The 13,685-nt window shown below is 38.1% G+C and overlaps 1 protein-coding gene across 3 annotated transcripts in view; it reads left to right on the top strand.

The window, feature by feature from the left end:
- Positions 1–1,826: 1,826 nt before the first annotated feature.
- LOC117918328 (MAP3K epsilon protein kinase 1-like) overlaps positions 1,827–13,685 on the top strand; it is a 48,196-nt gene continuing 36,337 nt past the window's right edge. For all 3 annotated transcript variants that reach the window (XM_034834909.1, XM_034834901.1, XM_034834893.1), the window contains exons 1-6: positions 1,827–2,085; positions 2,701–2,835; positions 3,443–3,463; positions 3,884–3,957; positions 4,064–4,154; positions 4,234–4,317. In XM_034834909.1, the coding sequence (XP_034690800.1) occupies positions 2,026–2,085; positions 2,701–2,835; positions 3,443–3,463; positions 3,884–3,957; positions 4,064–4,154; positions 4,234–4,317 (465 nt within the window). In that variant the 5' untranslated portion in view covers positions 1,827–2,025. The remainder of the gene's footprint in view (positions 2,086–2,700; positions 2,836–3,442; positions 3,464–3,883; positions 3,958–4,063; positions 4,155–4,233; positions 4,318–13,685) is intronic.

The raw sequence follows: 13,685 nt of genomic DNA, 5'->3' as shown, positions 1-13,685 counted from the left end.
AAACTCCGCTTTTATTATGGTTTTAATTCAATCATTTTCAATCCATGTTTTATTTTTTATTTTTTTATTTGCATATATCTAGTGTTACTTGTAACTAACCATGGGTGCTCTAGTTGGTTGGACTCCCCTTCTAGGCATAATATTGAGAATGCTCCTTTAACTATCTATATATCTTATGTTAAATATTATTATTTAAAATTTACCTTTGGTGTTAGGTACTCTTTCATAAATGTTTTGGTCTCAACTTCTAAGAAGTTAATTTTTTTTAATTAAATAATTAATTGAGGATTTTTTTTTTAAATAAGTTGTATTTTAGTTTATGTAAGAATTTTTTAGGAAGTTATCTTACCTTAATATGGAGAGGAAGAAGATCTTATTGAAAGTGGATTTTGATATTTTAGGAGAATTGGTTTTTAAAATTTTATTTTTTACCTCTTATAAGTTAAATATGTTGATATTATTTTTGTCTTTAAATATTAAATGGAGGAAAGAAATAAGAGAATTTTAGGGTATTTTTATCTCCTTATTTTTTTTTAATAAAATATTGTATATTTTTATACAATATATATATATATATATATATATATATATATATATATATATATATATATATATATATATATATATATATATATATATATATTGAAATGTTATCTATGATTTCAATTATTTCTTATAATATTTTATAAGAAATAATTAAAAATATCTCAAAATTGCTTATTTTTTGAATAAAATTCTTAATTTTTTTAAACATATTTATAATAACAAAAAAATTATCTATAAGAATAATTTGGAAATACACTTTTATTTTTAGGTTATTTTTTTATTTGATTAAAAAAATAAAATAAAAACATATTTCCATTTTAGAAATATGAAATATAACAAAAATGCTCTTCAACTTTTTTCTTTAATATTTTTTTTCATGTAAATTATATTTTCAAATTTGTGTATTTAATTCTTCCCATATTATTATTTAAAAAGTAATTCATTTTTTTTTTACATAAAATGCCTTTTACTATATCAAATATTTACATGCATGTTTAAAAAAAAATATTTTTACAAGAAAATAATAAGGACATTTTTGTCCAAATAAGGAAAAAAAACGACGAAGGGTTAAATTTCAAATTTTAAATTTTTAATAACCTTTTTATTCAATTAACCCTTTTTAAAATTAAATACTAAAGGGTTCAAATATCAAAATAAGATTATATCTATCGTATTCAATATATGGTATATATATATATATTTTTTCCAAATAGAGGTAATATTTCATTCCTTACAACTTAGTTTTTTTTTAGGTTGTATTATTAATTTTCAAAATATGGTAGTTTTTTTTTTCCAAATAGAGGTATTATTTCATTTTTTTTAAATTTAAATATATTTATTTATTTAAGCATTTATATTTTTAAATATTCCCTTAAAAAAGAAAAAGGAGGAAAAGAGAAAACTATGACTTTAAAGTAGAAATGTCTACTTTCCATTACTTTTTCTTTTCTACGCAGCATCTTTTGTACTATATACTTTTTGACTTATCCTTTATTTCAAATAAATTATTGGGAAGGTAGAAACAAAAGGGGAATACGAGGTTCCAGGGCTCAAAATTTACATTCAACTATTGAAGTGATCAAATTTAAGTACTATTTTAGTAAAAGTTTTTAAAAAATAAAAAATAAAAAAATAAAAAAATGAAATGTCTTGAAATGTGTTGATTTGTCCTTCTTCATTATAAAGAAAACTAGGGTCCACTGGGCTAAGATGGGGTGAGAAACATCGTAGTGAAGCCACTTTCCTGAGAGTGCACATCTCAATCTGAGTTGGAGTGCTCTCACTTTTGTTTATTTTGATACGAACCCAGACCCAAAAACGCAGGAAGCGTTGCCGGTTTTTTTTTCTCTCTTTCTCTTTCTCTCTCTATAATTCCTTGCCGGCGCTCTGCCCTCCGTCGCGAGAATCAGAATTTCGCGGCGATTGTCTCTGTCGAATCAAATGGAGGGGTTCTAGGGTTTCGTAAACAACGCCGGAGACATGTCTCGCCAAGTGGCCACGTCGCATTTCCACAAATCGAAGACTCTCGACAACAAATATGTAAGAGATGTTTGCATTTTCTCTTTCTTGGGTTTCGATCTTTCTCCGTTTAATCCGTTGCCGTTTGGTCCCGGAGAAAATGGAGGGAAAGGAAAGAGGAGGAAGGAATTCTTTTGGACGTTGTTGTTTTGGTTGTAGGATAAAAATTGAAAGACTCGACAAGGAGTGGAGGTTTCTGTTTTGTATGGGTCCGAAGGGTTTGGGGAAATTGAAGATTCATAATCTTTGTGTGTTCTTTAATTGCAATTTTTTTTTTACCAATCAATCAAAGATCGACGTTGTGTTCTCTCTTTTATTTGTCTCCTCTGTTTGGTTGTACGGGAAATGTGCAGAAAAGACAAAAAATTGAAACATACATTTTATGCTGTTTTCTTTTCCAAGAATCTACAAACTGGCTTGAACTAAGGGAAATAGTTGTAGACTTCTCAAAATGATGGAAAATTTCAAATTTAACATTTCATCTTTTTTCCCTTTCTACATTTTCTTGGAAATCAAAGGGGAGCGGGTACCTGGTTTTAGTTTTTTGGTAGTTCAGGTTTGATTAGTTTGGTTTCAAGTCGTCGGATCTTGAGTGTCATTTTGATGTCTGTATATGATTTCCATTTTTTTGTTCAGATGCTTGGAGATGAGATCGGAAAAGGAGCATATGGTCGAGTTTACAAGGGTTTGGATTTGGAGAATGGAGACTTTGTTGCAATTAAACAAGTTTCTTTGGAGAATATTGCTCAAGAAGATCTCAACATTATCATGGTTCAATTTCAACATCACTTTATTTTAATTGCAATTTTCTCTCTTCTAATATAGTTAAAAAGTGGAATATAGTGCCTTAATTGGTGTGGGCCATATGGCATTCTAGACGTTGGGTACCTAATTTGAGGCCACATTGTATTAATTCACTGTCAGAAGGACAAGCATGGCGCATGAGACGCCAAATTATGAAAGCATAAAATCTCTCTAGTATAGTAACTTAGTGAGGGAATTGAATTTCAGATTGTTATGAACCATTTTATGGTGAATGAAAATGTTGGTCTTAATTTTCTGACTTGCACATGCTTGAGAAACTAGCACTTCTGAAGTGTTCATGAGTTAATTCGGATCCTTGTGAACTGCCTTCTCTTTATGTTATTTCTTTCAATGTTTAGTTTTTTTATGTCAATATATCAAAGTGATGAAACTAGGAGATTCATGCTTAAATTTCGACAATGAAGAATATATTTTACGTGGATTTAGTTTGCATTGTTGAGCATACTAGCATAATCTACTTGTAAAATTAAATACAGGATCCTTTACTTAAATTTGATTGATTTGTTGCTTCTTTTGGCACGCTTGATTCTTCGTGGACGCGTTGATGTTTCAGCAAGAGATTGATCTGCTCAAGGTAACATTTCCTCTTGCGTTGCTCTTAAGGTTCTGATGGCTCTTTGATATACATTTTTAGTCAGACCATTATTTGAGAATACCGACACGGACTCTGCACATCAGGGTTTCTGTTAACCATACAATGTGTTAGCTTGGGATATGCTGCATTGGTTGTCTGCTTTTCCTACTAATTCCTTTTGAAAACAATTATGGGGACTGATTCTAATTTATACTACTAAGTGAAACTACAAAAACTACTTGGATTTTTTTGTTCATTGAAAATTTGGCCTTTGAGATTGTTCAGCCTGACTACCTTTTTGGTTCTTCTGATGGTTCATAGTGTTGGAAGTTGGAACTATGCATTTTGATTTGCACATGAAATAGTGTGGATTCTCAGTATGCAGTTTATGTCACTTGAAGCATAATTTCTCTCTTACAGAATTTGAACCACAAAAACATTGTGAAATATCTTGGATCTTTGAAGACAAGGAGTCATCTGCACATAATTCTTGAGTAAGCAAACTTAAAATTTTCCTGCTTTTAACAGAATTACTCTTGAATTGAATAAATATTCTGCAGTACAAACTTAGTTGCATTTTCTGAATCTTTTTCCAAATAGGTATGTGGAGAATGGCTCACTTGCAAACATCATCAAACCAAATAAATTTGGGCCATTTCCAGAATCACTGGTGGCTGTTTATATCTCTCAGGTTTGCCTATGACCTAGCAGTTCTTTTCTCTATTTCAGTGTTCGGTTTTTATAGCTTTAAAATTTGTCATGGTGAACAGGTCTTGGAGGGCTTGGTTTATCTACATGAACAAGGTGTCATCCATCGGGATATCAAGGGTGCAAATATATTGACAACCAAAGAGGTAACCCTATCTGAAAAGTTCTGTTTTATTTTTTCAGAGAAGAATTTAATTGAATATAATTGCTATTTGAGCTTCTGTTTTATCAACAACATTCTTTTATCAGAGCAATTGATTGCTATTTAGGTCAATCTTCTATGGTTATCAACATTAGTTTTCTTCTATTAATAGACTCTTTGTTGTCAAGTTGGTGACAGTTCCTTGGTCAATGCGAAGTCTCATAACAAACATACAAAGTTAAGGAACTTGACCCTGATTCTCAATATAAGCCTTTTGGTTTTGTAACTTTTTAGCCTTCACCAATTGTTATCACTCTATTTAAACTATGGGAAGACCATCCAACTCTTTTGTTTGCTTCTTTCTTTCTTCTTCTTCATCATCTTATTTTTTCCCTATTTCCCCCCTTTTTAGGATAAGAGACTATATTTGTATTTTATTACAAATGTAAAGATTTGTAAAAAAGGAATGAATATTTATGGTGTACAAAGTATAAAGTAAAAACCTCTCAGTAGAAAGCCTTTAGTTTCTCACCCATAAGAAAATAGAACACCAACACTAAAGGGGGTTATTGGGGTATAAGATCCCTAACAAAATCAACTAGAGAAGGGCTGTCTCTCTTGTTTCATTTATTGGTCTGTGTTTACTCATGTTTTTCTTTGTTTCATGTATCACTCATAGTCTTATATAAAAAAAACACATCATGTTATTGCATTTTTACAATAAGTTCCACTCAATATGCCCTTACTATCATATTAAGAATATAAACGTATACATAGACATGCATTTGCACACACGTATGTATGACATGTGGACATACAAGCGCATATGCATAATTTTGTAAGGTGTAAGGCACATTTAAGGTGCAAAGATCTTTTGGTGGGCTTAATCACAAGAAATATCAAGGCACAAAGTGGGGCTCATGTGCAATTTTGTAAAATATTGTAAATGGGATATGCAAAACTCATATGTTCATATATCACCAAGTATGATATAAATTCCAATGTAAGTAACAAGATTATCAACATTTCAAACATTTAAAAGAAACATCCGAAGTAATGCAATGATATTACCTATAAAAAAAAGTAATGTAACAATATAAAATTTCAATGTGCGTAGGAGAAATTGAGAAGAATGTGCATAAAACCAAAAAAAATGATTACTTTTTTTGGGTGTTGATAGACTAGAAAAACATAGGAAAATATAAACACTTTTTGGGTGTTAACATCAGCAATTTTTTAGTGGTTAACACGTTTTTTTGGTGCATGCTAGGACTTGAACATGAAACCTTAATGTGAAACTTAAACTTCCTGTATCTCCACCCAACGTCTTGCACTAGAGTTAGACCTTGAGGCTGGGTGTTGACACCATTTTGTCCCGCCCTATTCAATTAAAAAATTTTTCCAAAATAATAAAATAAAAAAAAAGAGAGAGATGCTTCTTCGACAAGGAACATGCCAGGGTAGGCAAGGTGTTGTAGGCGTGGAGTTGTGCCTTGGGCCTTTGCACTAACAACTATGCACGTGTATTACTAGTTTGTTTTTTATTTAAAAAAAAAAAATAGAAGATGACAATATAATGACTAAACAAACCTTTCATTTTTAGAGGTCCCAATGGAGGTGGCTCTTAAGATTGAGAAATTGTAAAGAGACATTCTTTGGTTAGGCTTTGGGAAAAGTAAAAGAGATCACCTAGTTGGGTAGGATCTTGTGTGCAAATTGAAGGTGGAAGGAGGATCGGGGTTAGGGAAGATCTCCTTGAGGAGTAAAAGCCCTTCTAAGTAAGTGGTTGTGGAGGTCTCTTAGAGAGATCAACGCTTTTTGGCGTGAGGTCATTCTAAGTATCTATGGATTTCACTTCAATGGCTGGACTACTGTCGCTATGATTAAGTGGTCGCATCATTGCCGTTGGAAAATCTTTTCTCAAGTCATCAATGATTGTTCTATCTTAGTGGGAGATGACACAAAAATTTGTTTTGGGAAGATATTTGGTTGGGTAAGCGACCAAGCTCATGTTTTAATTTTCAAATTTTTTTAGGGTTACAAAGACTAATCCTTGTTTTCTTAGGTGTTGATCGTTTCTCTTACAATCCACCTTAGAATTTCAATTTTTGTTAAAACCTTTTTGATCTAGAGATTGAGGAACTAACTAGCCTTCTTTCATCTTTGCTTTATGTATATATATCATATTTTTCTAGATGGAAGAGTTTGGTCGTTGACTCCCTCAGGATGTTCCTTTGTGAGCTTCTTCTATAAATCTCTCTTAGTCCTTCCTCATGCTCCTATTATTACTTCTCTTTGCTCTTGCTAAGTTAATCTGGAATTTAAAAGCTCCACCAAAGGTTAAGGCTTTTGCTTGACTTGTTGCAAATAAGAAGGTTAATACGAACGACCTACTTCAATTAAAGAGGTCTAACAAAGTTCTTAGTCCATACCATTGTGTGATGTATTTCAAGAGTCGTTAATCAATCAACCATCTATTTTTTCATTGCCCCATTGCACTGGTACTTTGGCTTAGATTGTTCAACATTGCCAATGTTGATTAGGTTCCTCCTAGAGGCATAACAAAGATGTTTTGAATTTCCTTTAAGGGCTTTGGAAATCTTCCAAAAGGGAAGATTTTTTGGCAGGTGACTATTGTATCTTTGATTTGGTTGGAGAGGAATGCAAGGATTTTTGAGGATAAATGAAGATAGGTGGATGCGATTTGGGACTCGATTTTCTTTTTCTCTTTCCTATAGGCCTTAGTCACCAAGCCTTTTAATGCGATTTGGGTTTGATAAAGTTAAACTTTGAAAGATGTTTGTTGGGTAACACTGGATAGATAAGTTTTGGAGGTGTGACTAGGGATCATTTTGGTATGGTATTGTGACCTTTCTCTAAGCATTCAAAAATAGGGTTAACCATCGAGGCAGAGATATTGACAATATTAGAGGGAATCTTTGGGATTCTATTCATTTCCTAGCTTCTCTTTGGGCTTTTTGTTCTAAGGTTTTTAAGGGGATACCTCTTAACGTGTTACAACTTGATTGGTTAGTGGCGTGTAATCCCAATGGGTTGGTCTAACTAGAGTGTTCGCTTGTTTTTTCTTTGTATTTTCTTATATTTGATTACTTGTAGTCTTGTTTTTCTCTGGTGGGAGGATTCTTCATCCTTCTCTTGTACTTCCTTTTTATCAATATATTCCTTTGTCGTTTCCTATAAAAAAAAAAATTCTAACTCTGGATCAACTCGAAGAGAAGGGTTGGAAGATTCCAAATAGATGTTACATGTGTATACAAGAAGAAATTATTGACCATATTCTCTTTCATTGCTTGAAAGTAGTCCTTTTGTGACATTTGATTTATGTTCTTTTTGGTGTGCAAGGGGTGTTGCATTCTTCAATTAGGGGTGCTCTTTTGAGTTGATAGAGGTCCTTTGTAGGAAAGAAGAGGAAAAAAGCTTGGAAGGTGCTCCATTGTATTTGTTTTGGACTATTTGGTGGGAGAGGAATTGGATAGCTTTTGAAAATTGTGAAAAAATGGACCAAGTAATTAAATATTCATTCTTGTATATCTTTGTAGAGTGAGTTTGAGTGTTTATAGGGGATTGTTCTTTGTCCATGTTGGACTTTGTGGATTGGTTTGGCTCTAGGTAGGGTGTGATTGCTGTTTTTTGTGTTTCCACACCTTTTTTGGCCTTTTGGCTTTTTTGTATACATTGTGTATACCTTCCCGTGTTTGCTATCATTGATAATACAATCATTATTTACCTATCAAAGAAAAGGTTGATGCAGGTGAAAGCTTTATCTCTATCCAGTCTAATTGTAGAGGGAGATTTTTCCATTGTAATATCTTAGGTGACTAATATGGAAAAGAGTTCATGGAAGTTTGACATCTGGATATGCAAATTCATTTATACTGTGCATGAGTTTAATTGTTCTTTCTCTTGGATTCCTCGTTTAGGTACCAAGTCGTTGATAGTTAGCCAATCAAGGAGCAAATCATTTTTTTGATGGATAAAGAAAAACATATATTGAAAGAAAGAAATACCAAAAAAGCACCCCAAAGTACACGAAGAGTAAACAATGGGTGCCTAAAAGTGTGACCCAAAAACAAAGAGGGACGACAAAAAACGACCCCTCTCAACAAGATCCCATCCAATCCACAAAATCTACCGTAGAAGAAGGGCTAAGAGCTATAAACAATTTGGACCATGCCCAAAGATTACAAAGAAAAGAAAGTTTAATCCCTTGTACAGAATGCTCTTTGCTATTGAATGCCTTGCTGTTCCTCTCCTTCCAAATTGTTCAAAAAGGACACAGAGGAGCAAATCATATTTTTTTTTTTGATAAATGAGCGCATATATATAAAATTAGGCAAAAAGCCCCAAAGCATACAGGGAGTATACATAGCTTACGCCAAAACAAAAGCAAAACTCACCATCCCTTAGGGAGTGGCAAGCCATTCCAAAAAACCTAAAAGCGAAGAGGACTCCTCTCCCATATACACCCTAGCCCAACTCCACAAATTACAAACAAACGAATTTTTTAATTTCTGAATAGCTAGAGATCCCCCCCTAAAGGCTAATCTATTTCTCTCCTTCCAAACCGTCCAAAAAATACACAATCGAATGGAAGTCCAAATCCTTTTCTTCTTTTTCCCCACAAAAGGGCCCCTCCAACTTTCTAACATCTCTTTAACTTTCTCCGGGAACACCCAATTAGCCCCAAACAAGGCCAAGGCAATCTCCCAAAGAGCCTTTACAACTGTACAGTGTAAAAGAATATGATTCACAGATTCCTCTTCACAACCACACAAAAAACACCGGTTTGGAAACTGCCATCCCCATCTTTGAAGATTATTCAAAGTTAGGACCTTCTCCCAAGAAGCCTCCCAAGCGAAAAAAGCAACTTTGGTTGGAACCTTGTCCACCCAAATGCTCTTTTTCGGGAAGGTAATGTCATTAGGCCCTGTCAACAACTTGTAGGCATCTCTAATCCGAAAGCGACCGTGTCCCTCTCCTTTCCATATCACAGCGTCCTCTTCACTAGAGATCCTCAAGTCCCTCAACATATGCAACAGCTCTCCCAAGGCGTCCAATTCCCAATCATTGGAGTTTCTTGAGAGTCTTATGTTCCAACCTCCTTGACCTAGGCTCGAGTCCCACATCTCATTTACCGAAGCATACCTGTGAACCGCCAGAGCAAACAACTGGGGGAAGGCTTGGGACAACGCCTCATTACCGCACCACAGATCAGTCCAGAACCTTACCTTAGTCCCCTTGCCCACTTTGAATTCTATATTCTCCTAACACCAAGACGACTCCTTCAGAATATCCCTCCACACCCCCACCCCAAACGTTCCGCGGGCCTCCTTAGTTCTCCACCCAAAGCCCAACTTGCCATACTTCACCCCAATCACCTTCTTCCAGAAGCTATCTTCCTCAAAGGCAAACCGCCAAATCCATTTCCCCAGCAGGGCCTTATTCAAGAGATCAATTCTCCGAATGCCTAGACCCCCACTCTCCTTTTGGGTACACACCACCTCCCAATTGATAAGATGGATTTTTCTTTCCGTACTTCCCCCTCCCCAAAGAAAATCCCTCTGAATTTTTTCAAGTCTCTTTACAACTAGCTTAGGCATGCGAAAAAGAGACAATTGATAAATAGGCATGCTAGCCAAAGTACTTTTGATAAGGGTAATCCTCCCGCCCTTTGACAGATATTGTCTTTTCCACAAGGCAAGCCTTCTTCTCAATCTAGCTTCAACCCCATCCCACATAGCCCTAGCCTTGTACTTGGCTCCCAAAGGCAGCCCCAAGTAGACAGAAGGGAGGGTCCCCACTTTGCACCCTAACTCCACCGCCAACATCTCAATATCTTCCACCTCCCCAACCGGGATTACTTCACTTTTATCAAGGTTTATTTTAAGACCAGAGGCTGCCTCAAACCACATCAAAATCCAGCTTAGGTGGGTCATGTGACTTTGTCTTGCTTCACAAAAAATGATCGTGTCATCAGCAAATAGTAGATGGGATACATTTATTTCCATTCCCCCTCTCTCTTTAATATTGCAACCTGAGATGAAGCCCCCATCAACAGCTCTTCTTAACATAGCGCTTAGGACTTCCATTCCCAGCACAAAGAGGTAGGGGGAGAGTGGATCTCCTTGGCGTAACCCCCTAGAATTGGGGAAATAACTAGCTGGCACCCCATTCACCAGAATTGAGAAACTTGCCGAAGAAATGCACCATCAAATCCATTTCATCCAACGATCCCCAAAGCCCATCTTTCGCATGACCTTCATGAGGAAGCTCCAGTTCATGCTATCATAGGCTTTTTCAATATCCAGCTTACATATCAGCCATTTCTCTTTACTTTTGAGCCAATGGTCGGTCACCTCATTGGCTATGAGTGATGCATCTAATATCTGTCTACCCTTCACAAAAGCGTTTTGGTCCGGCGAAACCACCTTGTCTAACACCCCCTTTATTCTATTAGCTAGCACTTTAGCCAAAAGCTTGTACAAACCCCCAATTAAACTGATGGGTCTGAAATCCCCCAAGTCCTCCGCCCCCCCTTTCTTAGGAATGAGGACTAGGAAGGTAGAGTTAAGGCACTTGGCAAAAGATTTTTCTTCAAAAAATTCCTGGAAGAACTCCACAATTTCCTCTTTCACAAACTCCCAAGCCAAAATGCTACTGTGAACCCATCCGGGCCTGGTGCCTTATCACCATTCATCCCCATCAAAGCCGCATGGATCTCTGCCTCAGTGAAAGACTGTTCCAGACCTTCAGCTTCAGCATGGTTTAATCTTTGCAGCTGCAGCCCTTCAATGTCAGCTCTCCAAGACTGTTCCTCTGTCAACAACTGCTTGAAAGCATGCACAACCCCCTCTCTCACCTCCCTCTCCTCCTCCAGCCACCTCCCATTGATTCTGATCTTTTCCATGGAATTATTTCTTCTATGAGCATTAGCCATCCTATGGAAGAATCCCGTGTTCTTATTGCCTTCCCTCAACCACAATTCCCTAGAAAGTTGCCTCCAATGCGTTTCTTCCAAGATCACCCATTTTTTGAAGGTATCCTTAGCCTCTGTTTTCATCTCTGTCTCTCTTTCAGTTAGAACCCTATCCCTCTCCACCCTGTCCCAAAATTCTACTTGTTGCAAGGCTAGGTTTTTGTTAACTTCAACCCTCCCAAACACATCTCTGTTCCAGATTTTTATCTTCTCCTTCAGAGACTTCAATTTTGTGGCCAATCTGAAGCTAGCCCTCCCCCTCCCCCCCGCCTTCTGCCACCAACCCCGAAGAAGCTCCTTAAACCCATCCACTTTGAGCCACATATTCGCAAACCTGAAGGGGGATGGGTCCTTCCTGACCCCTCCACCATTCAGAAGAATGGGGAAATGGTCAGATGTGGGTCTGGGCAGCCTACATTGACTAACCCCACTGAAGCAGTCAATCCAGTCCTGAGACACTAGAAATCGGTCCAGTCTAGCCCAAGCTTGGTTATTCCTCCCCCCACTCCACGAAGCCACCCCCCCTTGCATGGGGAAATCCAGAAGCTCTAATTCGTCCACTACCTGAGCAAACCTTCTCATGGCGCCAGTCAACCTCCCCTGATTGCTCCTTTCCTCAAGGGATAGAGTAACATTGAAGTCACCCCCTACGCACCAAGGATCATCCCAGATTCCCCTTATAGCCCTAAGCTCCCCCCAAAGGGTCTCCCTATCATCTTTGGTGAATGGACCATACACCCCTGTAAAAGTCCAGATCTTCCCATCTTCTACATTCCTGAGTCTGCACGAGATTGAGAACTGACCCCTTTCCATCTCAATGATTTCCAGAGTCCTTTTATCCCAGCAAATCAGAATCCCTCCTGCAGCTCCCTGAGCGTCCAAAGCACCCCAACCAATGAACCTCCCAGAGCCCAAACTCCTCACCAAACCCTCATTCATGGACTGAATTTTCGTTTCCTGTATGCAGAACAAGTCAACTTTCTGTTTTCTAATGATAGCTTTAATCATTTTCCTCTTGGAGCTATCATTAACCCCGCGCACGTTCCAACTCAAGAGCCTTATTTTCATTGGACTTCCAAAATTTGGCACCCTCTTCCTTGCACAATACACTTTTTCTTCCTCCCTCCCTCATAGTTGACTGAGCATTCTAGTCTTCTCAACTCTCTTTCAAATTTCGATTTCTCCAACAAGGCTTTGTTGTGAATTCTTTCTCTCCTCTTCCTGATTTTGCCCATAAACTCCAAAATGTCTTTCTCTAGGCCCACCGTCGAGAAGCCCAGGAATTGACTGAACCTGGCTAAGTCACCATCCTCCCATCTCGCTTCCACCCATCCACTCTCTTCTTGACATAATGGCCGGGCTAGGCACAACGCCTTACTGTTATCCTCCCTACAATCATCACTGATCTCTACCAAATCCCACCGCTTCCCTTCATCCTGCTCTGAGATCCCAATTCCATTGCACGGAGTATCCCCCTTGGTTGAACCCTCAAGAGCCCCAGAGCGGTCGAAAGACTTCTTCACAGAAGTCCGACCAAAAGAAGAAAAGAAGGAGGAAGAAGGTTCAAAGGCCGCCATTCCATAGGAGGAAAAGACATAATCATACCTTGCGTCTTCCTCCAGCAGTGCACAATCGGTCTTGGAGATCCCCCCCCACTGATTCTCGTTTCCATGGATCCCCCACTGACCATCATTCACCCAGAAGGAGGAGATAGCCGCGTCTGGACCCCTTAACGGGCTTTGATTGCACTCCGCATCAGAGAGGCCCTTCTCTGCCTGGGCCTTAGATGAAGAAGATGGGCTTTGAGAAGCCAGCCCAACCCCTTTAAGCAGGCTTGAGGATGAAACCATTTCCATGGGCTTCCCAGGCTCGGATTTAACTAGCCCAGACAAGATTGTTTCAGGGGACGGGTCCTTAGACCACCCAGTTAGCCTTGCTTGGCCCAATAAATCCAGCCCACCCAAAGCAAGGGACTTATCTGGAGGCCCATCTTCGCTCCGAGAAGGATTCGAATTTTGGCCCGGTCTGCTGCACTGACCGCGCGTCCCATCAGCAGTCAGCAGGACGTCCTCGAGCCTCGGGCTCTCCATCACCCCCGTCACGCGCACCCTCGCGCGTGCACCTTCATCACCCCCTACCTCCGTTCCCATCACGACGGCCTTCCCTTTCATTTCAGTTGCCGGAACCTTCATGACTGGCCTGGTTTCCCACCATAGGGTTATCAAATAACAAGTCCCTTCAACCCAGACTTCCACCTCATTAGGACGAAACTCACCGTTCCGCTTCACCAGGAGACGTGCCCACTGTAACTCTTCCATTTTTTCCGTTTGATTATCCATCGCAAGAAATCCCCCACACGCATCCCCAATCCTCCT

This window comes from Vitis riparia, chromosome 1 (assembly GCF_004353265.1).
Source record: "Vitis riparia cultivar Riparia Gloire de Montpellier isolate 1030 chromosome 1, EGFV_Vit.rip_1.0, whole genome shotgun sequence".
In the NCBI taxonomy this organism is placed as follows: Eukaryota; Viridiplantae; Streptophyta; class Magnoliopsida; order Vitales; family Vitaceae; genus Vitis; species Vitis riparia.
Note: the sequence above shows the minus strand (reverse complement) of the source record. Positions and strands in the feature narration are given on the sequence as shown.